Source organism: Orbicella franksi, chromosome 12 (genome assembly GCF_964199315.1).
Source record: "Orbicella franksi chromosome 12, jaOrbFran1.1, whole genome shotgun sequence".
NCBI lineage: Eukaryota > Metazoa > Cnidaria > Anthozoa > Scleractinia > Merulinidae > Orbicella > Orbicella franksi.
Genome location: NC_138156.1, coordinates 7,307,614 through 7,333,074, shown reverse-complemented (window position 1 = coordinate 7,333,074; position 25,461 = coordinate 7,307,614). Strand labels below are relative to the sequence as shown.

The following is a 25,461-nucleotide window of genomic DNA, read 5'->3' as shown; positions in this document are numbered from 1 at the left end:
GGTGAGAGTCACAGAAAGTTACAGAGAGATTAAAATAGATAAATAAATGAAATAAAATAAATCACTTTATTGAAGCGTCGAAGTGTCTTGCACTGCTGTACTAATTGGGGACACTGAAGTAAGCAAACAAATATTGTAAATTGAACTGAAACTTGTTAAAAATCCCAACTGGCGAGAGGCTGACCAGTTGGCTATTTACAAAGCGTGGAGGAGTTGAATCTGGGACCACCAAACACAAATCCATCTAGTGACAGGGAGGAGAATTTGAACCCGGTACCTCTGATCCAACGCCCTAACCACTAGGCCACGCCTCCACAACAGGAAGGTGCTTCTCAGTGAGTTAAGCTGTTCAGTTTTACATTCTAAACATTAAAATCATGGTTGCCTGGTAGCAGTGTGGCGGTGTTGGTAATATGATGATACAATTGTAACTGAGAAATAAAGAAATTAAGGCAGGGGGAAAGCATACTGACAATGCTTGTTATTCATCGTTTTTCCATCTTAAACTTTAAAAAGGTTTTGTCAAGTAAGCGATTGACTTTGAGAAGTAAGTTTAAAGCAAAGATACAGCCGTGCGCCTGTTGTTTCTAACGTATAAACGTTTTAATTTTGGTTTTTGTTGCTTTAGACCGACGTTGTTTTCCATCTGACACTACGAATACAGACGTGATAGGGAAATACCGGGGAGGGATATACACTCGTGGTATTGGGTAGATATTGTATTTATTGACCAGGCTAAAAGATGTAATATATCAAACACGAGAGACAGTGTTTCATCGGGATATCCAAACATCGAGAAGAGAGTTGAAATTATGACGCGCAGCGGAGTATTTTTGACGAAATTTGAGGTGTTTGGATACCCGACGAAACTGTCTCGAGTGTTTGATATATCTTCTCAATCAAAACAAAAACTAAGGAGCAAGTAAACTGAGAAGTAAAATCGTCAAAATCTATGCTAATTAAGACCGGGTGTCCAAACCTCCTTCACGGCTGTGATTTTCTTTTTTTTAACCTGATGAGTTATTAATGAGTTTGAGAAATTAATTAATTTCTTGAACCAACCGTAAACCCTGACTCATTGCCAAATACGTTTGGGTTTCAGCGCTCACTTATTTCGTTCTGGTGAAAATTGTGTTTAGAAACAATTGTTTTACTCAAATTTGCTTAAAGGAGCTGAGTCACGGTATTTTGAGTTATTTTGGCCACACACACAATTAATTTTAAATGGTAGGAAACCCGAAAATAACAGTTTAATAAGATAGAAAAACACCAAAGACATAATGATAAACCATAAAGGAACAAGGATGGCTAAGGATGGAGAAGATTGACACGGATTACAAACGACAAATTTGAAAAATTGATGCTAAACTTTTCATTATGGGCAAACCGTGACTGTGCTCCTTTAACATTGAAAAAGAAACCTTTGTTTCACTTGCCGAGCGTAATCATGGTCACCAATACGTTGCCAAGAACTTCAAGAGCCCTAACGAAATGTTTCCATGAAGAGCGTCGATTAGTTCTCGGACTTTCATCAATAATTTTATCACCTAGGTTTCTTTTAGTTTGTTGTTCGCTTGAAGTCTCAAATCAATGTTTTCTATGTTTAAATCTCACAAAAAGTTGGTATTTCCATTGTTAGCTCGCAATATTGGTGTCCTAACACCATGTTGTTTGATGACGATGGTGATGACGACGCTCCAAAAATGTTAATTTTTTCGTGCTATTCTTTAATTTTTTTATTTGTTTCCTTATTTTTTCATATCTGATTGTTCTAGTCCCTGAAAATAACAATCCAAAGTCCAATAAATTGACGTGGATTCTGCCATGAAAGTAAAAAAAATAATAATAATAATAAAAAATACCACGGTGAATGAAAATGGAATCACACGAACAGTAGGTAGTCAAAAATAGCCTGCCAATAAAGCTGCTATTATCACCTCCCAGCAGGATGGGCAAAGCTGTCTATCAGCTGTGCAGGCTGCTAAGCATGAAAATGATTCTAAAATATTTACTTTGCCATTATGTTTTCTTCCAAATTGCCATACTATAACATCCTCGACCTAATTATATCTCATTGTTAGGGCGGACAAAACCCATGTTGCAAGCAGACGAGACGATATTGTTCTGTTGTATCCATTAACGACTTCGAGTAATTACCTGCTTCAGTTACTCCACCCTTTAGTATTTTCATTATTTATTTTTCCTTATTCGTCTCTGCTCTCCGATAGCGAGCATCACTTCAAACTCCACGCTCGCTTTCATCCTGCATCTCTTTGGGTCGTGGAGGTCTTAGCCGAACATTTTAAACGCTGTGTTGTGGCTTTGGAAGTGAAATGAAAAACTGGCTTCGCCTGGAAAATAGGCGCTGTGGAAGTGATGAGACAACCGATGACTTTGCAGACAAATACCATTATGATCATGACGGAACCGGCGCGGAGATACTGGGCAAGTAAGTGGCCATTGTGTAAGTTTGTTTTGATTACCGACATAGCCCGCACTTGTTCATAACAACTGCTATACTTTTCTTTAGGGAAGTACGGTCGAATCGAACTCTTGATCCAAATAAATTATTAACGTTAAAAGAGGTGACTAAGATACAAGAGAGGAAATAATTTTATCTCGTAACAAGTTCTCTTTATACCAATGCCGAAGTGTTCCTGTTTTTATGCAAACTGACCGTGATGACAACCAGTGTTGATTCGCTCAAAATCGGCGAAACCAGCCGCGAACTCGTCCTGTTTATTTGAACCCTTTGTCAAAATGATATATTTTTTTGCACAAAAGGATACCAAGCGATGTTTTTTATAAGTTATCTCAAGCAATACTTTCTATTAGCAATCTTGTAAAACTCTGTCAAAACTCTAGTAGATCCCTGATCCCTGAAATTCAGCTTTAAATGCCAAACCCTAAACCCGAGCAAACCCTACTACTATGCTTTTAACAATACATATCAACAAAAAGAGTGTCGGCAAACTATGGTCAACAAACGGGCGGAATTTATTACGAAAAAGTTAACTTGAGACAAGAGTTCATGTGCAGTTATGATATTGATTCTACGAGCGCGAGCTCAATGGTTCAAACTTCAATACGAGCATGACATGGCTTCTACATAATCCTTTTCAGTAGGCGATTATAAATCGTTCAGATCAATTGGGCAAATAATATCGGTTGATCGAGTAACAGTGTAACGGAAGATTTATTTGTTAGTAATTTATGTTCAAAGAAAATTTCAACGTTCATTTAAACTCCTGTTTATGTATTCTTCACCCGCCAGAAAAATCGCACTCCTCACTGACCTTGGGCTGAAAATACTTCAATAGTTGTTATAATACGTTCTCGTATTGATGTCTTTACCCATGTTACCCATTTACATGAAAACAAACTAATTGCTTACAACAATGTAAATGATGATTATAGTTCTCTTGCGTGTTAACGAAGACAATATATGTAGCATAGTTTGGAATCCTTATGTTGCCGAGGTCGTAGCCGTAAAGGCTCCAACCCCTGTGTCTCCCCATTCAACCTCCTCCCCGCCCCACCCCATCTTTTTTTCCAGTTTGACTTTTATTGAAGGTAGCCAAGTTTGGTGACCGGAAAGGCGGGGACTGTTCAACTCCAGCATAACAAGCGTTGAGGAAATTACTAGCTTCTTCTGCCCTGACATGAAAATAACCACGACTCACTCTGGCTGAGAGCAAAATATGACCGACGAAAATTCAGAATCCCTTAACAGGAAGTTCGTCATCCAATGACGTCAAACGTTAAAAGGATAATGACTCGACAGCAGTGTTTCGGACGAATATTGATGCCGTAGGATATATAGGGCCAATTGCTTTGATTTTTTTTTTTTCAGATTGCAACCAATATCATGCATATAAAGGTCTTTATTGGCCTTGTGGTTATGTGCGACAGTTCCATGCCTTGGAGCCAATATTCCTGAATATTGATTTTGTTTGCCTAAAGAGGAGGCCAAACGGAAAGTTGAAACGCAAATTTTACGCAATTCATAGCAGAGCGGCCTGAGTCGGGTACGCGGCAAGCGTACATTTCAAACGGTCGGCTTCTTTCAGCAAGCAAAAGCCGCGAAGCGCGAGGCACCTGGCCGCTCGAGCGCGTGCTCAGCTGTACTAAGACGGGCAGCGGCGAAAGAGCGCAGCACTTGTAACAATGAAAAATCATCGGCTTTACAGTCACAATGTTAAAATACCAATTCGCTCCTTCATTCTTAGGAATTCTAAGTTTTGAGAATTTTGTGGTCGTACTAGCTGCTTCTTTGGTACATGTGACTTATGGAACGCTGAGTGATTCATAACTTTGTTTTCGAATAGAGTACTCCACCACGGTTGATCAGCTGTCACGCTATGTTCACCCGCACCAAATTAAGACACGTGAATGTGGGTCAGCTACCTCTCCTGAACAGTGCCGATCAAACAAACGTCTTACACCTGCATTTCCCGCTAACATCATCTCCTATCACCTGTTTCACGTCACATCTTAGGTTTACCGAAAAAAATCTGTAAATTGCTTCTTCTGGTATGAACTTTTTGAAGTCTTTGGGAAACTTTGCTTTTTTTATTTTTCACTTTTTGATCTTTAGACTGTTTATATTTTTAGCGAAAGCTTGTCACGTTGTCACGTTGCTTTGGTCACGCGTGAATGGCTGATCTCACGTTTTACGATTGTTCAGTCACTCTCACAGAGCATACCGCTGACGAGCAAGTGCTCGTTTTACTGTTCTTTATGTAAATTTGCAGAGTTCATTTGAGGGTTTAGGTGACTACAAATCCTTGCAATTTAAGTTCGCTTTTGTTTTGCATCTCGACGAGATGAAACCCTCCAGATGATTTTAGAACTATGTTTGAGAGTCGAAAGCCAAAGCACTGTGACTTGGCCATCGTGAAATGACAGAATTTGACTTGGAAGATGGGCCGTTAGGAACCGAAGCAACCGGCGGATTTTCCGACAAGTACGAAGTGAAGGAGAAATTGGGCGCGTAAGTGGACTTTGATATGATTTTGTTGTAAGATTATTGTTTTCAGGAGAGTGCTTAGATCATTATGCGTTTCGAATTTACAGCTTTTCGCCGAGCAAATTAGTTTTACTGCTAGCATGTGCACTAACACGATGGTCTGTTCGACCTTTGCTGAAGCCCTTTGCTGCGAAAACGATGTTATTGGAATGATGTTTATGCTAGAAACTTGGCGAATTCGTGCGTGTTTTGCATACTGCAGTGATGGGATTTAACTTGACTGTGGGTCGTTTCCTTTACTCAAAACTCATCGCAGATACTTAAACAGATGTACGTAGGCCGATCGAGGAGGGATCGTGTCGCAATTCTGCAACGCATCCGTTCGACTTGTTACTGCACTGGAATCCTTTTAGCAGCCGGTTGAAATGTGGAGTGCTACAGCGGGTGTGCTATGCATTCTGCTTGGAACAAGTAACTTAAGCAAATAGAGAATAAATTTGCCAACGTTTTTCTCTCTAACTGACGTGACAGCGAAATACATGTATAAGGTGGTGGTGTAAAAAGGTTATCACGCTTATTGGCAAATACTGAGATTCGCAGCAGAGCTAATAACTTGAGAGGTCGCATGAATTTCCGGCTTAACAAGTAATAACTCGAATTTGCACACGTATTCACTTAACGTAAGAGGTTAGATGTACCTTGTCTTCCACATTTAAGCACAGGTGTCTAACCTTACCCTAATTAACGGAATAGAACAAGCGTGCCCCACGCCTTAAGCTCGTTCCTTTTGGGGGTGAATCTTGAAGTCGATCATTTTCGGAGAAAACTGCTGTTTGTTTATTTTGGAATTATATTGAGTATCAGTCTGTAATAACTTGATAATTTGGATGATTTAAGCTGCTGGTAGTTTTTGATCAGCTCAGACAAGTAACAAAATAATAATAATACTAGTAATTGTTTGCCTGCTGGAGATTTCAAGGTTAATGAACCATGTAGATACATGTATGAGGGAGAATTTGTGACAAAATTATGTGATATTTTCGAAATGATTACTGGTGTTTCAAGTAAGGCGCTACCTAGCCGACGAGCAAACAACTGAACTAATTACAGCAGAAAGAGCTACATTTAGCCGTGTCCTTCATGCACAAAGCTCATACATGTAGGGCCACAAAAGATTAATTAGTATGGCTATACATGTAGAATTGTATTTTGAAGAATAACATTAACTTTCCTGAAGCTTAAGTTACCAAATCTGAAACTAACTCTGTTTCAATCAGAAGGGTGACATGTAACAATAATTCTTTGAGATGTAGCAAGTTTCCATAGAAACACTCCATATTTTGTCCCTGGTAGCCACAGTTGACAGAGTTTGCTTTCATCTGCCTTTCGGCAACACAGCAAATTTTTAAATTGTTGACCAAATACTATGAGAACCTTGGACATCATGGAACCAGGGAGCCTGTTGCCAAGTTGCCTCTTGTCTCTGCAAAACAAGAGTGGCACGTACATGTAGTGTTTGATTTACATGGCAATGAACGTGTGGGTCCATGTGGAGAACTCATTTTTTTATGACAGGTTTATCGCCAAGACTCATTTCGAGGCTGAGGTATTGGAAACTTGGAAATGGCCTACAGCATTTGGCACTAACCTGTTTTATAGTGTAGTCTAAGGTATATTAAAGTAGAGTTAGTTAGTTTGCTTTAAAACTAATGCATATGCTGCAATCTGATTGGCTGAGCTATCACCTAGTATCAGTCCTTAATACGCAGTGGCTGTAGGTTATCTACAAGATGGCAATGTTTTCTCATTTTTTCCAAGGTTTAGAGGAATATTTACAAACTGTTGCCTAAAAGGTTAGGGAGATGCCAAATGCAGTATGCAGAAGGGAGGTATCCAAGGCAACCTTGGACAACAATGTTTCTTTATTTCCTAGGACCCCTATAGATACCAGCCTTGTTGCTGAATGGGCTAGCTACCCTGGTAAAATAAAGTTACTTACTTACCCAGAAATAAACCTTGTTATCATTAGTACTAGTTTACATGTACTTCTTTGGATTATAGACTAGCAGTGTCTGATCTAGGATTTCACTTTAGGGGAACATTCTGTCCCAGTCAACAATTTTCTAGGGGACGTTCCAGGTTTTTGGGGGACACACTGTTTATTTTGTATCGCAACCACTTGAGTTTTTTCCAGCCAGGTAGATTGAAAGTTTCTTCTTACTGCTTTGGCTTTTGGTTCGACAAAAGGTTTCTGTTTGCGGTCTGTGTACTTCTCTTTTGTTTTCTTGACCAAAGAATGATAATATTCTTTTCTGCTTTGACATGACAATAAAATAGCAGAACGACAAAGAAAACAACTGAAATAACACGTCGCGTTTCATCAGTCAAGCATGAAAAGTAAGGGGCTCGCAATGAGCACGTGCAGTTTTATAAATTGACCCCCCTATAAGAATTATTCTACTTGTTCCCAGGAATCTCATCTCAGCCTCTGGCAGCTATTTTTATTTGTCCATGTTGTAAACATTGGTAAAACGCATGCTGTTTTATATTGTCAGTTCTCTGAAACTTGAAATCACACAAAGTTTTCGAAAAACTTAGAAAACGAAGGAAAATGACAAGTCAGTAGCTGCAGATGTTTGCTGCGCCAAAATGATCCATGTGACGAATATTTGGGGGACATCTTCTATCGAACTACGCCAATCCCGCAATGGCGTGCCCTAGATCAGACACTGGACTAGTATACATTGAACTGAATGAAACAAATTTCAATGTGAATTTTTTTCAGAGGAATTTCCAGTGTGGTGCGGCGATGTTTCCACAAAGCTACTGGCAAACCATATGCTGTAAAAATAATAGATAAGCTGAGTGATGCAGGAGGCGTGGACATAGAGGCAACTACAAGAGATGAAGTCAACATTCTGCTTGCTCTACAAGGACATAGGAATATAAGTAAGTAATGCTGCAATATTATTACTGTTTTGATACTAATAATTCTGATTCTCATTGTTTTCACCATTTTACCATTGTGAGAGGTTTCTGTTGACTCAGTCAACTTTTCCACCTCCCGAGAGATTCTCAGATTCAACTTCAAAATTCAACACTGGTCATGCTACAACAAACTCAATTTGGTTAACACTGCTATTAAAAACTAAGAAACAACCAGCTGTGAGAGATGCGACATTGTACATGAATCACAGTAAAGTTAAATATCATCAGAAATAATGTTAGTTGAATCTTAAATAATGTACAGCACGGGTTTTATACAACTGTAAATAACGCAAAGTTATTAGTTTCTAGGAGAAACTTGTCACGTGTTGCAGGTCAAACTCACTAACTCCCAAGGGAAATAACAACTTGAACTTTCGACTTGCATGTGATCAGGTCGTGTAGTTTTGCGGTAAATTAGTTGTGCCAGCTGGCGTCAACTAAATAATTTTTCGCATTTTTTTCTATATTTGAATTTACATGTAGTCATTATTTTTGTGGGACATTGTTTATGGACAATTACATTATTAACTTTGACTTTAATTCCACTTGGAAGTACAGTTTTGATGTGTAGTACATTTTGTGATCATTGTGTTACTTGGTTTCTTCTTAGTTGGCTTGGTAGATGTCTTTGAGTCCCCTGTGTTTTTCTTCCTGGTTTTTGAACTGTAAGTACAATATTTATTGTATACTAAACATACCTTCTTCAGACCTTGAATACATGTAACTCAAGCACATTTAAATGCCAAATTGGCAAGGTTGAATTTTAAATAATTCTGCATGACTGGGAACCAATGGGTAGCTCGATTAATATTAAACACACATTGCATTCTTTCTCTTTCTGGTAGTATCATATTGATAAGTAGCCTATATTTTAGAAGTACATGTATATGTAGGTCATGATCAGGAGGATCCACCATTTATAAGCCCACCCAAACCCCTCATGAATCCCAGGGCTTATCAGTGGAATGGTAAGGCATTGTTATCAACCTCAGCAAGTGTGGATAATAGGGGCTTCATTAAGGGCTGACCACCAGGCAAATTGACCAGTTGTGAGGACAATTTGGCTTGCTGGTTTGGCCATCTACACGGTAGCAGAACGTTTTTTCGTATAAAAACGTTCATTGCAAATAAATTTCCCACTTGTGAAAACCATTTACCCTCCTGCTGAGAACATTTTACATTTAGTGAAACCCCCAGGACAATAGGTTTATCAGAGTTCAACACACTTAGATTTGGTGTGCAGCTGCTTCAGATGTTTCATTGTGATTTTCAGTATCTAAAGAGAGAGAGTCCTTCCACTTTCAAATTGATCATAATGAGACTGTTTTTCTCAGGTGCAAAATTAAAAGTTCATTCTTTAGTTAATATCTTTAACATTGTGTTACAGTGCAGCCAAAGGGGAATTGTTTGATCATCTCACAGACCAAGTGACATTATCAGAAAAGAAAACCAGGTAAGACTGTGCTCAGCTTCTATAACCAGTGGTCGTTGGTTCTTGCCTTGTTCTGAGGGTTTTTCTCCAGGTTCTCCAGTTTTTCTCCCTCTCCAAATTCCAACTCCGCCAGGATAAACGACCTGCTTGAAAATCAGCTAAGGTTGATGTGGCTTCCTCTCTAAATATTGTAAATCTTAGTGAAAAGAAATTTATAGACAAAACTCAGTTCCAAGACAGTACACCGACAGGTTACAAAGACAAGAATGACAAAACATGTTCAAAATGTAGTAAACTTTTGAATTTTGACAGCAGCCTTTTCTTGTTACTACTTTTGGAACCCTTGTCGCAATTTCTGGGGAGTCACCATTTCAAGGTACCTAAAATCTGTACCACATGCTGGTCAAATTATCTTTAAAAATGTACTCAATACCTGTCTAAGGGGATGAAGAATTTGTGTTGCACCAGATAGTGATACATTGCCTTTGTAATATGGGTCATCTAATACAAATATCGGAGATCATTTTTGGCTCGGCTTGTCAGAGGGTTGGTATTCTTGGTGATGCTATTTTCAGAAGTTTATGGAGTGTGTTTATATATTTCAGGCGTATTATGCTTGAGGTGTTTGAAGCTGTAAAGTTTATGCATGATAGTGACATTGTTCACAGAGATTTGAAGGTATGTTGTATTTCTCAATGAAGTGATGTATCACTCAGACAAGCTTTGAGTTGCCACAAATGAACACAGAATTCATTTAACAAATATCCATCTTATCCATCTTTATTCTAAATATTAGTGATGGTAATGAAGACTTTACAGGATGTTCTCAATGCATGATGGAATTCTCAGCATATATCAGCGAGAATATTAATCCATGCATGTTAATGTTCTTTCTTTATTTGAGTTGTTAAGTGGTGTACACGGACAATGCAATTTACATGTATGTTTTGATGCCTATGTCATGCATGTTTACTGTTAGTGATTGTTTCCTCTCTAGCCTGAAAACATCCTCCTAGATGAAGAGTATGCTGTGAAAATATCAGATTTTGGCTTTGCCGTCAAGCTCAAAGAGGAAGAAAAGCTCCGAGGTACAAATGACAATGTATTGTAACAACATTTTTGTTTGTTTTAATATATGTTGCAGTAGTAGCCACTCAGCTGTGTTCTATAGGAAATCCATGAATCTGAGTGATTTTTTCATTGTTTTCTATTCACTGATAAACAATGATTGCGGGTGTACTGATCTTGATCCCGAAAATTATATTCGTACTAAATTTTAGGCCTAAAAACACTCAAAATTGTAGCTTTGTGCTGTAATCCTTTAGAGTGTCTACTAAAACAATTGGACTACTCCCCCTCATTTGCTAGGAGCATTTGTGAACTGGGCTATGCCTTGTTGACTGTTTGTTTGAAGAAAACTCGTGCTTATACATGTAACCTCTAATACACTATTTACATAATGGAATCATTAGACTACAAGTACCAGAATCCTTCACTTTTTATTTTTCTCATGTTGATTAGAGCGATTGTTATTTAAACTCGACTGTGGTGTAAAAGTTTGAATAATATTAAAGGACAAAGGCAATGAATCCTGGTAGTTGTAGTCAAATGATGACATCATGAACTGTTTTCTTTTTTTTTCTCTCTGTTAGAGTTGTGTGGGACACCGGGCTATTTATCTCCTGAAGTCCTTCAGTGTTCCATGTTTGCTGATGCCCCAGGTTATGGAAAGGAAGTTGACATGTGAGGAAGTCACCTTTATCTTTTTAACATACATGTACATGTACATTACATGTCTATGAATAAATACTATATCTTATTGACCAACGGCAAGGGCGTCACTGTGAGAATATCAACCTGGGGTCTTTGACCCGGGGCATACAAGAAAGACTGAGGGCCAATATCCTACCAGTCACGTCCCAAGTAAGCTTGGTTAATAATAGAATTATTACACAAACGAAAATGTTATTAAGCAGAAATTCTGCTATCATGGAATAGAAGGGCACTCTAAACAATAAGTGTGCACTTCTGATTGAGAGCTGACTAGAACAAAAAGAGAGTTGGAAAAAAAATTGATTTGTATGTTAATTCTTTTAGATAAGTAAGTGATAAAACCACTAGCTGTAATCTGCTTGGGATCCCAGTCCAATACTCAAACAACCTGACTGGTTGATTTTAGGTTTTGGCCAACTGAACTGACTTGGAACTGTAATAGAAAATAATATCAGTACTAATACGTGACCCTATTTTGGAAAGGTGGTTAAAGGTGAATTGTCAAAATGGCGTTTAAACGCCTTAAAACGAAAGTGTTTAAACCCATTTAAACGCTTTGGATACATGTTTAAACACTATTTCTGCGTGTTTAAACACCAGTGCAAAATTTTCTCTGTTTAATACTCCGATAATTATATTGTGGTTAGTTTACGAAGCTTTTTTCGAATGAAATTTGCTCATAAATTAGAGGTATTGTTGTGTTTGATTGTGACGAGCGATGTTTCCGATTAAATTAAATTTTCCTCGATTGTGGCTGGAAAAAAGTGAACAGATTTGCAATTATATATGGTTCGTGTTTGTGTTGGACAAATTTGATCTGCATTCGAGACATTGGTTGCAATTGAAAAAGACATTACAAGCTCATTCTTGTCAAGATTTTTAAATGAAGGAAAAGCTTAAGAAAGAGATAAGCAATAACAAACATGTTTTAGGCTAAGGTTGCAAATTCCTTGATTCTATTTAGTAAACATACCACTTAAGATGAGTCCTTTTTATCTCAGTTATCCAAAAAGAAAGGTATATAATTATGTATATATGCAGCAAACATTTCTAACGGGCAGACTTTGCCTTCGTCGCGTACATGTACATGTGCACTGTAATTTGACGCGAACATATCGAGTGCGTACGAATGATCACGAACCCGATTTCTGTCTCAACAATCGCCCATTTTTCGAGAGGAAAATGCAAGTTTCTCAATTCATGCCGAAGCTTTCCACAATTCTTTTGCGGAATGCAACCACCTAAAACTGCACATTTTTGAGCAACAGCTATTGGCAACTGAACGAAAAAGAATGGACGAGGAGAATTGGGGCGATAATTGAATTACTCCCAGCTTTTATTACATCTTCTGTAGGAAGCTTAAGCGAGAATAATTTTGTGAATATAGGAGAAACTTTTTTCGTGGTGCATGAAATGCGTATTTTTATTTTCCAAGAATTGTGAAAGGAACTTTCTAATTTTCGTGAAACGTGATCTAACCCCCCTGTTTACAACCGTCTTCGATGACTGCGCCGAAACAATTGGCGATTTTTTTGTTTATTTCATGTCGCTCGCAAATGTGAAGACACATTCTTTTTACGTGAGATATTAGCTGTAGGAACAGGCAAATTTCATTGGCTAGTCGATTAATATGACCAATTATTCAATCTGTTGAGTTTGCTTGGAGCAACAGAACAACATAGTAACTGAGAGACAGCAATGCAAGGCAACATGGTTAGCCAATCCAAATCAACCTTGATGGATACAGAGTTTGTTTTCGTGCGCTGACAGCTTGCAACGCTGCATGAAATAGTAAACTTCTTTTAAATAGAAAAAAACTCTGGTTCTCCTTTGCATTACAAACATTATGCTGTGAATTACAGTTTCGGCCCTCTGTTTAAAAGGGGAGAAGATTGAAATGTAGTTAATACTTGAAACTCGAGACACTCATCTGTCGCCGCGCATGAATTGAATCGATCACATGGAGAAACGGCCGTCTCCACGTGAAGCAAATACTTCACAAGACAACCAAAGAAAGACACAAACACACAGGTAAATCATTTAGTTTTATGCCATAAATATGAACAGGCTAATTAAAGTACAAAGGTTCCCTGTGGTATCACAAAATGAAAGTCACACTCGTTCCCGAGTGTTGCAGAATTGTAGCAGATTGTACCTACGTGCAAATATTTTCGACAAGAAAATTAGCAACACATTTCTTTTCATAAATTGGATGAAGTTACGTTGGCGTATTCTCGGAAATGGTAATGTAAAGTGTATTGTGTATTGTAGCTGAAGACTCGTGCATTTGGCTCACTGTATAGACCGTAACTTCCACTACATTTTTAGTACAATATTAAGAAGCGTTCATATCATTATTTTGTATTTTCACCAAAACAATAAGTTTCCACTTTGACTGAGAATGATGGCAAAAATAAGTTTTACATACCATCCAGTAAACCAGCTTGGCATAATAATTCTAATAACGCCATGATTTCAAAAGGCGTGGGAACGATAATGCTGAATAATCTGTCATAACAGCTTTACTGTTAAATAAATTATTGCGTTTAAACGCTCATTTAAAGAAAACATTTGCCTAAAGAAAAACGTGTTAAAACATTTTGTAAACGGGTTTAAACGTTTTTTTAGCCCGTTTAAACGGTGTTTAAATGTGTTTTGGTCTGAAACGTGAATAAACGCGTTTTTCTCTTTTCACCTTTAACCACTTTTTCCAAAATAGGGTCACATATGATTATCATGTATCTATCTTTTAGTTCTAGATCTAGTCATTAAGCGTATTGCTGAACTTTGTTTTTGTTTTATTTTTAGGTGGGCATGCGGAGTAATAATGTATACTTTGTAAGTAGTTTTGTCCTTTGTATTATAATTTTTGTAAAAAATCGTCTCAGCTCTCATGGAAAAAAGGAAGAGTCATGTCAACAATATTTACCCAATTCTCTCCACAGGCTGGTAGGCTGTCCTCCTTTCTGGCATCGGCGACAAGTTGTGATGTTGCGATCAATAATGGAAGGAAGATATCATTTCCATAGCCCTGAGTGGGATGACATTTCAGCACCTGCCAAGAATCTGGTAAGTACATCATTTTGGGCACAACATTTTTGGCAAATTGGAAAATTTAAACTTGAAGATTTTCCAATAATGTAAATTTGGCATGTCACAATCAATGGACATGTTAGAAATGTTGCTTAGGAACATTCTTGCCAAAACCTGTTTCCTTATACAATATTTGAACGCAAGATTCTCGCTCAGAATGCTAATTCGTCAACACTTGTCAAGACAAAGCATAATAGTGAACTGTTTTGAATCAAGCGGCCTTTTTTTTCATGAACCAAATAAAATTGTACATTTTATTCTAATTTGCTCTGCAGGGTCTGATTAAAATTTGTCAGTGAGTGATGTAAGAGCTTGCTTCTCATTTGCTCTTGATAAGGAACTCTCCTTTTTCTTGCCCACAGATTTCTAAGCTTCTAGTTATTCATCCTAAAGCAAGACTCACTGCAGAGCAAGCACTGGAGCATCCCTGGTTTCAAGGAGCTCAGGTTTGTGAACATTCAGCTTTCAAGGGTGACTTATATGTAAGTTGAATTTCTCTTTGCAAAATCAACTCACTGTGAAGCAAGCAGGTGAGGAGAATAAAGCATATCATCGGTTAGGGGAAATTATCTTGATATAGCTCTATATTCTCAGAATTTATATTAAAAGAAATGTTTCATAATCAGTAAATATGGGTTGTTGACCAAGCGTGAGGTCAAGATGGCTGGATATTGGCCAAGTTCTTTTTTTTGTGTGTTTATGGACTGAGATGAGTCAAGGTCCATAAACTCAGGCTTAGTCAATAAATGATTTATTGTATGGCTTTTCTTGTGGGACACAGCCTTGGTCTTGAGTGGGCAAGATAGTGCCATCTTGCCCACTCCGGTACCCAACAGCAGAACAACAGAATTTGATTCATCTTTCCTAGTCATGGGGCTAGCCATATAATAAGAGTAGTTAAAGTCTTCGTCCTTGATAGTGACAGTGTATACCTAGCATACTTTGTGGTACTGAAACATAAATATTGCTCACTCAATTTTGTTGCATGTCACTCATTTTCAGCAACCAAAGAATGAAGGTTTTTCTGCAAGATGGAAATTTAAGGTGATTTTAATATTTTTGGATTGGTAATGAGTCCATAGATGTTACAGTGAGATTATTTTCTTATTATAAATAGTGAAATCTGTTCAAATGTAGGTTAATTTAAGAAACATGGGAAATTAGCCATTGGGGTTCATGTTCTCCAAAATACACACCATATGGTCTGATGATTACATGTTGTTGTTTTACAGACAATGACAAAGAAAAATTAATTGAAAAAGATAGTGTATTATGCATGTGCAAATCTTGCCTTCTTTGGGTAATAACACAACATTTCAAGTGTTAAGTTTCACTACAACGAAGATACATGTGAGGAAGTCGCAATCTGACAAGTCTGATATCTTGAGCAACTAAAGGTACTAATAGTTGATTTGCTACAGGGGACTGTGATTGCACTTATAGCTGTCAGAGAATTCTCCAAGTTTGCAAAGAATAAACTTCAACCAGTGACATTTGACTTGATCCTTCAAGAACCTTATGGCGTGAAACCGCTGCGCAAAATGATTGACGGCTGCGCATTTAGAATCTATGGACACTGGGTCAAGCGTAACAAGGATGAAAACCAGAATCGTGCTGCGCTCTTTGAAAACAAACCTCACAAAGAAAGATACAATGGCAATGGACCCATGCAAAGGAAGACTGGGAACCTAGAGTCATACAACGCATCCTTCCGAATGTCATCCTTGGGGCAAATTCAGTACAAGTCCTTAAGAAAAATCACTCCAAGCAACTAAAGGAGCAGTTACACAAGGCAATTGTTTTTTGTAATTTGTCTTGAGCAGCAGAAATGGCTTTGTTGTGACTAAGTAGCAGAGGGGTGCTAAGCTGTGTAGCCTCCTTTGCAGATGTTCTTATAGCTTGTCACACACTTCATTGGGGAGGAAGATTGTGTGACCAGCACAAAGAGCCTGTGCATAAGAGGTCATAGGCTGTGGGACACTAACAGGGGTTAGCTCATGGTTATTAGGTAATTGTGTTTATTTTTTCTTTGTTATTATGAACTGTAAATTCCCAATTGGTAGGGTAACAGTCTTCTGTTGGCAAAATCCCGGTCTCAAAGCAACCAAGGATGGGTTCTGAGTGCCATGAATCAGCTGAAGCCACTCTTATACAAATCGAGATAAACTTGGAAACAGACAGGTGTTTCTTTAAATTAAAAGTGCCTGTGAAAGTAAAATCTTACAAGCCTATGTACTGCTAGGTAGCTATAATGTCCTCAATGTGCAAAGCAAGGGCACCGTCTCGTACAAACAACAGTGTCACCACAAAGTGCGAATCAGGAACAGGTAGCACAAAGTATTGCCTTGTCAGAAGCTCCTAACTCCTTGGTATTAATGATGCTTGTAATGTATCAACTGGTTCCTTTTTTAAAAGAGTTTAATGGTTGGTCATTTTGTTCGTATATGTTCATTGATCTATTATTACACCTAGCGATGCAAACCGGCTGGTCATGGAAACTGAGGAATTGATCAGTTGGGAAAAAAGGTCTCAGCATCAAAAATTCTAAATTAAAATTAACTTTACAAGAAGTATGTGAATATGTGAGAGTTATTGTTTATAATAGGACTATTGTTACCATTGCCACCATGGTAGTTTTTGGACATTACAAACTGCATCTCTTTATTTGTTGAGTTCTTATTGGTCTGTACTGTGTGGTAAAAAATTGTATTGTAGTGCTCGAGCTTAATTCAGAAAGCATTTATAGTACTCTCTTTTGTGATGGGGGCAGGGAGAGATGGGAAATGGGAACTGACTCTTCTGCAGTCATCTCAAAGGTCCATTGAATATTAACAAGGGAAGCTGTATCCTTCTCATTATCCCATCCATGCCCCTGAGGAGTTCATAAAGACTCCCTCAACTGTCACCTATTCAATAAACCTCTCAAGAGATGATGGGGGACGAGTCAGGAAGGGGAAGACAAGTAGTGACAGTGCAGGGAACGTAAACAGTAACCTGTAAAGCGCTGGCCAAATGGACTTGCAAGTACACACAAGTTGAAAACTTGGGTCCACTTGCGACTCTGCTTGGCCAGGCCTTGCATGCACTTGCATTGACTTGCGGTGACTTGCGCTCACTTTGGTCAAGATCACATTTGCACAGAAGTCAATGCAAGTTTGTCAACACCACCCAACCCAAGTCAACACAAGTTCTTTGGCAACCTATTAGCCAATAAAACACAAGAGTTTGGCTGCATGGGACAGAGCCAGTAGCCTTGAAACTGTGTTTGTTTTTGCAACTTGTGTGTACTTGCGTGGAAACTTGTGAGTCCATTTGGCCACTCAGCGCAAAGTATCTATGCAAGTTCAGCTTGGGGCTACTTGCAACTACTCATGAGTCCATTTGCCTAGGGCTTAAGTCACCAGTTAAGTTAAATGATCAAAACAAAATTTAACTCAGTTGTTTATTTTAAGATATAAAGTTGTCAGGAACAGATTGAGTGTATTGAAGATTCTTTTCCCCTCCCCAAAAAGTACCATAGGTGTTTACATGGCTCACTTGTCCTTTTTGGGAGAGCTAAGTAGGCATTGACTTTCAAAGAGGCTACGATGAAGACTTGCTAGATAAGGCTAGTATAAAACATGTTATTACAACAGCTTGTGCAGCTGTTATTTTTTGTTAAAATAACGTTTGTGTGTTGAAGGGGGTGGGGGGGGGGGGGTGGGGCAAGAACTGGGGCTGTAAATGGAGTGAAGGGTGTGTTTGCATAGGTGTCATTTAGGTTATATTCTCAACACCAGGAGAGAGATGGGGGTAAAAGCGGGGTGGTGGGTGGGTGGGTCTTTATGGTGGCTTTATTTTCGGAAGACGTCAAATTTCCAGGTTTTTACATTATTTTAAACAATTTATTTTGCCTCTATCTCTCTCTTGTTGTTTTACTTTTGTTCCTGAAAAGTTTTTTTTTAAGTTGCTGCGACCATAACTTAATAACTTTGTAAAAAAGCAGTAAGCAAAAAGATAGAGATTTATGAAAAAAATGATTGTATATGGTACGTTGATATGTTTACAACTATTTATTTGCGTGCCTTGTCAAAATATCCAGAATGGCTCTGGATGAACTTTCTTTAATTTATGGCACCTGGATTTTGACAATTTTGAGAAAGTAGCTAGTTGTCAATTGTCTTTTGGTGATGAATAAAAGAAGTGAATATTTGCAAAGCACCCTTAGGTTTTATGCTTGGAATAGTTTGGCCCCAATTAAGCGCATTGTAACATCACCCGCCGTGTTGTCGGGACATTTCCAATGTCATGGCAACAATGCCTGCTTTCCCAAACACTGAAATTTGTCTTCTCTATATTCTTATCATGTCTTATGCAAAAAAGTTCCTATAATTGTTTTGGAACAACAAACTTCAAGGCAGCCTGAAAAAAAGAAAAGAAAGAAAAGGAGATTTATTCAACAGGATTTCAACCGTACCAGTAGGCCATTTCCAAACGAGTCCTCGTGTAAAACCTTTCATCTGAGAATGAGTTTGATCTGCATGAAAATGGACCTGTAGGTGGAATGCATTTCCACAGGAATTTTTTCCCAGAAAGACTTGTTTTGACAGAGGCAATAGGCGACTCTGAAATGGCCAATTAAGGGGTTGACTGCATACCTTAAATCAGTTCCCATATACATTAGAAACAACTGAGATCAATTGTGAGTTCATATGTAATTGATTTGCCAGAATACAAAATATTCCACTCTAGCTCTCTGGTGTTGATTCCAGCTATACCCACCATGTTGGATTGAATGATAATGCATACAGTGAAACCTGTATTACAGTAAGCAGACACCCTTGGGACTCTTACTGGTGTCTGCTTAATACAGGGTGTCTGCTTTAAACAGGGTCTAAAATATTGTGCAATAACAGGTACTTATGAAACCTTTTGAAACAGTGTAATGTGTAAGATCAAAGACTGCTTATAGCACAGTGTCCAGTCAGTTAATGCATCAAATCTGGAATAATCATCTTAGCTTTAAAACAACATCGCAGAACAATGTTAAAGGATTCTCAGCTAGGCTTTTAAAGGTAAAAAACCCTTGAAGTGTCTGCTTATTTGCAGCTTGTGTGCGACAAAATGGCTTAATATTATTGGTGTCCTGGTCCGCCTAACAGAGGTGTCTAATGAATGCAGGTTTATTTTACAGTAAATGTGGGAAGAATAATGTGGGTCCACTTAATACAGGTTTCACTGTAAATCAAAAGGTGCATACAGCAGACAGCTGTTGATGAAATGAAACATTGAAGGTCGCTTTGTCTGCAAAATTGAGTGACTGCTTATTTTTTGGAGGGGCGGAGGAGACGCGGGAGGGGCTAGGCTCGAAGAGTTGTCTATTTTACCCAAGAGTCCCTTCGGCGAGTCGTCAATACCCAATGGAATGCTGGGACTGTGGTTACATAATTGCAAACATGGCGGGCGAACCGAATATTCCTGGTTCCTTGCGAACTGAGTTCTGAGTTTTTTTTATCGCTGAAAATTTTTATTTTTCGGCGAAAATTTGACTTAATAGTTGTTGCAAACTAAAGCTCGTCTTTTGGAGCAGCTTAGAGGTCACTGTCCTCAGAAATTCGATGTTTTCTGCTGTCGCTCAGTCGACGAAACGGCTGGTTCGTTTCCGATATGGTTTTGTCGACATCCAAAACGTTAGAACTCTAAGAAGAGCCTGCTTTAGTAATGGAGTAAGGTCTGATGAAGGACCTTTACGTTTATACAAGTCTTATTTAGAAAAACAATTACTGAAGCCAGATGAGTCACAGTCGAAAGTCGTTTATCAGCTGCAGGGTTTGTACGAGCGACTGAAGGATTATGATCCCCAACAGAAATCAAGTAAGTTGCACTTTGATTTAGTTTATGTAAATTGTTTGTTCCTTTTAATTTAAGTGTAAAGTCTACGTCGCTTTATATTCTACACTGTCAACTCGACTGAGGCTTGTTGATATAGTAGGACTTGCTCTTGAGGATGACATGCCAGATCAGAGAAGGTAATACGGACCCAAGTTATTAGTATCTTTTCCAGTATATAGACCACCCAGTCTGTGTGGTCATTTGCAGTGGTTATAAAGATTGTTTACCATCAACCCAAAAATTCCAGAAATTTTGGTTAGAATGTAAATAGTAAGGCAATTTTGACTCGACGGACTGGAAAATGGAAGGTAGTCCAAAATTTCCAACCAAATTATCTGAGTGAAAAATTTGCCTACCACTTGCAATTTCTCACTGCCATCTTGGATTGATGATCAGGTTGAGTCCGTCCTAGTCTCTTTTGGTAAATTGGGAGGGTTTTGAGTAAATGGTAGATAGATCTACTCAAACCGTTGACAAACCCGTTTTTCCATTGCCATCTCCAGTTTATAGTGAATGACAAAATTGAACTCTGGGCTTCATAAATGTTTATTGGCCCACAGTAAGTACACTTCAATTTGAGTTGAAACTGCAGATAAGCTTGAGGTTTTTCCAGGCAACATTTACACTGCTTGACAGCTGCCAAGATCCTTGGCTTGTTCGCACCTGATCCATGCAACATCGGCAATTTTGACCCCCCATCCCAGGTGTAACCCAGCCTCCCCTTCAGTTCTACTTCAACTGATCTTCTCCTTATCTCTACATATACCTCTCTTATCTATGTTTATCCAATGCGGTCCAAAAATAGGGCTTGTGTCATTTGTGATGTGGTAAATCAAACATGAGAGACAGTGTTTGACCACATTTCCAAATACCAAGAAGAGAGTTGAAAATACGACGTGTAGCAGAGTATTTTTGATGAACTTTGAGTTGTTCGGAAATGTGGTCAAACACTGGCTTGAGTGTTCGATATATCCTCTCAATTGAAACTAAAACCAAGGAGGTAAAAATCGTAAAAATCTATGCTAATACATGTAATAAAGATCAGATAATTATCTAAACACCGTCTCAGTCATGATTTCCTTTGTTTAAACTTGATGAATTATTAATGAGTTTGAGAAGATTAAAGATCTCTTTGACTTGTCTCTTTTTTTTTTCTTATTTAAAAGTCGATCCACTTCCTGCTTCAGAGCACAGGATCCCTGGATAGGAGGTTGAGACTTCAGCTCCTTTGTTATGGCAGCATCTCCTCAATCTCTGGAAACATCCTTTTGTGATACCAATACACTGTCTGATCTGATCAGATTTGAAGCATGTCTATATTTCCGGTTTGGAGCATAGGCCACTGGCAAAATTCCTCCAGTTCCCTCTGTCCCTAGCAAGGCATTCCATCTCTGTCCAGGTGTAGCCCTTCAGCTGGATCAGGTGCATTCTGTATCCCTTCTCCAGCTGTCACACACAGAGTCCCTCTCCATCTGCTACTCTGTGGGTTCCACTGGAGGGCTTGCCATTACACTATGGAAATGCAGAAAGTGTTTTTTGAGTACTTGAGTGTTGATTTGATCAATGTAGATGGCTAGGGTTCATACAATGGCAATTATTTATAATAGTTGTATTTTTATTTTCAGATAACCAACTGCCTGCACCTCAGGGGCTTTATCTCCATGGAGGAGTGGGAAGTGGAAAAACAATGTTGATGGACATCTTCTTTGACAGTATTCAGGTTCAAAACAAGAAGCGTGTTCATTTCTATTCCTTTATGCTTCAGTTGTATTCAGCTTTGAATCGTTGGAACCTGTGTTGCCTTAGTGATGAATTAACCTATGATTTAACTCCAGTGGAGTCCATTGCCTCTGAGCTGGCTGGGGAGGCTTGGTTGCTGTGCTTTGATGAGATGCAGTTGGCAGACTTTGCCTCCACTCGTCTCCTGGAAGGAGTGTTCCGTAAAATGTTGGAAAATGGCACAGTCATTGTAACAACATCTAACAGGTAAGTGATGAGTTTAAAGACATTTTGTTGTGTATATTGTGCATCAAAATAGATTAAAAAAAATTAGATATACAAATCAACAAATAAATAAAGGGGAAAACATTGACAGGGGAAGTTAAGAGGTGGAAGGTTAATGGAGATTACTCTCCAAATCTAAAAGCAAATTAAAATTTTTATGGTTGTGTTTTGTTCATAACAGTTACTGCACTTGAATCAAATGGTAGGTAATGGCCATCACCAACTCCCTGACGTTTTCTATTTCTTTTCCTTTATTTTCTATGTCCTAAATATTCAGCTAGTATTACATGTAAATAAATCAAAATTGTCTGATGCTGAATTTAGTCCTTCAGTCCAATATTGTAGGGGAAAAATATACACTTTTGAAACAAAGAATGTATTCTTACTGATGAATTGATTTACTGCTTGGAAACTCCCTGTCTGCATACAACAAAGTTCATTGTTCTCTGTTTTGTTTTCAGATCCCCAAGTGAACTTGGATCATCATCATTTGGACGTGAAACAGAAGCTTTAGATTCTGTGACATCCCTTGTAGGTTTGCTAACAAAGCATTGCGAGCTGGCTGCAATGGATTCAGAAAAAGATTACAGAGTGTACCAAAAACGTGGAACACAAAGTTATTTTAGCCCTCTCACTCCCCAGACAGAAAAAGAATTTGACGCAGCATTTTGCCAGGCAGTTGGGCGTGGCCTTCGGCTTTCGTCAGTTTCTCTTCCAGTCTATGGTCGGAGAGTGATTGTCCCTGTTGCTTCAGAGAATGGCGTAGCCAGATTCTCTTTCAATGAGCTGTGCAGGTCACCGCTGGGGCCAGCTGACTACATCACAATCTGTAATGCCTTCCACACAGTTTTTCTGGAAGACATCCCGCAAATGAACATTTGCCAAAAGAATGAAGCCCGGCGCTTTTTGAGTTTTGTGGATGCTGCCTATGAGAGTAAAGTGAAGGTATTTTGCACTGCAGGCAGCTCTCCAGATCAGTTGTTCCAACTGATTCCAAGTAATGATCTTCTCGAAGACAAGATGCACGTTGAAATGATTGGAGAACTGGCTTATGATCTTCAGCTGACACAACTCGATTTAAACTCACTTGGAATCTTAACTGGTGAGGAGGAAATCTTCTCCTTCAAGCGTTGCATCTCACGCCTGAAAGAAATGCAGAGCGAACTGTATCAGATGCAGAAGCACCGCCGTCAAACTTTCTCTCCCTACTTAGGTTCGTTTGAGGAACGTTTGCAATCAGAAAATCGGCGTCGGGAACGTGAGCACAAGAGACGTCTGAAAATCCTTGATGAAGCCTCGGAACTAGAAGACAGTGGCGCTCCTCGGGAATTACCACTGACACCACTCACAGGTGGCTCCTCAGACTGGGCAGACGAGGCAAGCTACATCTCATGGAGTAATGACATCATGAGGAAGGAAATGGAAGATTTGGAAAGGAAGAGAAGAGGAGATTTGTTGAAGAAACACGATGCGCCGAAATTCAGTGAAGAGCACTTCTGGGGTTTTGGCTGGTGGGAAAAGGTTATGGGAAGAAGGAGGAGTAAAGTCAAAGAAAGCAATGAACACAATGACCAACCAAAGTAATAGAAATATATCATTCAAGTCTTTCCAGCGCCACACCACAAGTACCCACATTCCCATTTCACAACTTAGCTTTGTTTACAATTACAGCCATCCACACAACCAAAGTGTGATTTGTTAAATTCTCTGACCCACTTTGGCTGCCCTCAAACCCCATTAGTCCATACTAACTTTTTTAAACCAAAAAAGTTGTAACCTCAGTCAGCATCTCTGAGAGATTGCAAACCACACACCTTTTACTATATCACCATGTTAAATTTGCAACGTTATTTTTTATTAATTATTGGCAACAAAAATTTTATTGAATGGGCTTTTTTCTATAAATGTCTGAAATGTGGATAGAGGTAATGCTAAATGTTGCTTTTATGAAAAATTTTAGGATAGGTCACTAAACAAAGTTTTGAGATAAATACTGGTCTTGCGTTACATCTCCCTCTTATTTTGTAGGTTTTAAAAGTTGTGTGCACACAGCTAACATCTCTGGAGCACAAACGACACTCAACAGGCAAACATTTTTCTCACATGTGAATAAGTCGCACGCACAACCTACTTTATCTTGTTCTGTTTCTCATGAACATTGCATCCTTGGAGTTATGTTTAAGAATGTTATAAATGGTTAATCTGTTTTCAGTTTTAAAACTGTCACTGTAGATCCACTATAGCCAAAAAAAAAATTATTATATAAAAACCAGTGAAGTACTAGGATTTTTCCTTTTACTGAAAAATCATATCTTCATCGCGTGCAGTGAAGATACTATTTTTATCTTTTACACTGTGAAGATATCATTCCTTTTTGATAACATTTTTCTTTTGTCCCTTTAACTACACTTAAATTTGTTGATGTACAATTGAAACATCTTCGGATGTTCTTCAGTTGTCTTCAGCAATCTTCGGTAATCTTCGGAAAATGTGCGGAAAATGTTCAGAAGCATTCATCTGGCCTTCAAGTTCATGACTAATTAATGAGATGATTTTAACGAGTAGTTACTGACCAACACAATGAATGTATTGGTGAATCTTTCATAGATATTTTTCTCCAGTAATATTAGTTTCAATGCAGCATGAATATAATGGGGATCTCCTGGAGCAAAAGTCCCGGACAAACTCTTTGGGCTTAAAGGGGTGAGCCCTGGCCTACGACAATTTAAAAACATACGCCTGCACAAACAGTATGCCTGCACCTAATTAAAACATAATGTTCAGATAACCAGTCAAGTGACTGAGTTTGGAGCTCTTTTATTTATATATTTTGTTTTATTTGTGGTTTGCTCAATAGTAATCTTGGTGCATAATGTGGTGGCACTGATTTAGCCTACATGGCTGCCATTCAAGGGGAAGGAGGTGAAAAACTAGAAGTGTGAAGGGTGATGGGAGGGGCACTGAAGGGAATTAGAGGGAGAAATGAAAAAACAATGGCATGCTTGCAGGCGTTCCCTTCCCTCTTTGATTGTTTTGCGACAGTGATAATTTCATATTCAGTGCTATTCACTGTTTGTCATTTCGGGCAGAACTATATAACATATTTGTTCTATCATGCTTACATGTCCAATTGAAGGAGCATTCACTATCACCAATAACTATTGGGATTTCAGGTTCTTTGAAGTCTCCCAAACTGATTTCTGCACTAAAGCATGACTAGGCAATGAATTTCCCCTGCCACTTTGTCACGGATGACATATACTGGCATTCCATTAAATCACAGTTGAATGATTCAGGTGCACCTCAAAGACTTGCTTGGATTAGTTTTGAC

General features: G+C 38.6%; 2 protein-coding genes across 2 annotated transcripts; both read left to right on the top strand.

Moving 5' to 3' along the window:
- Positions 1-4,659: 4,659 nt before the first annotated feature.
- Positions 4,660-18,452, top strand: LOC145464451 (phosphorylase b kinase gamma catalytic chain, skeletal muscle/heart isoform-like). The gene is made up of 12 exons (XM_081448360.1): positions 4,660-4,993; positions 7,755-7,918; positions 8,568-8,622; positions 9,345-9,410; positions 9,995-10,067; positions 10,387-10,477; positions 11,042-11,132; positions 13,971-14,000; positions 14,108-14,231; positions 14,618-14,701; positions 15,258-15,299; positions 15,677-18,452. Exons 1-12 carry the CDS (start codon positions 4,902-4,904, stop codon positions 16,028-16,030), a joined length of 1,266 nt encoding a protein of 421 aa, XP_081304486.1. The 5' UTR covers positions 4,660-4,901; the 3' UTR covers positions 16,031-18,452.
- Positions 18,453-19,296: 844 nt separating this feature from the next.
- Positions 19,297-24,530, top strand: LOC145464439 (AFG1-like ATPase). Its single transcript, XM_081448346.1, has 3 exons — positions 19,297-20,108; positions 21,752-22,112; positions 22,592-24,530. Exons 1-3 carry the CDS (start codon positions 19,853-19,855, stop codon positions 23,712-23,714), a joined length of 1,740 nt encoding a protein of 579 aa, XP_081304472.1. The 5' UTR covers positions 19,297-19,852; the 3' UTR covers positions 23,715-24,530.
- Positions 24,531-25,461: the final 931 nt, after the last annotated feature.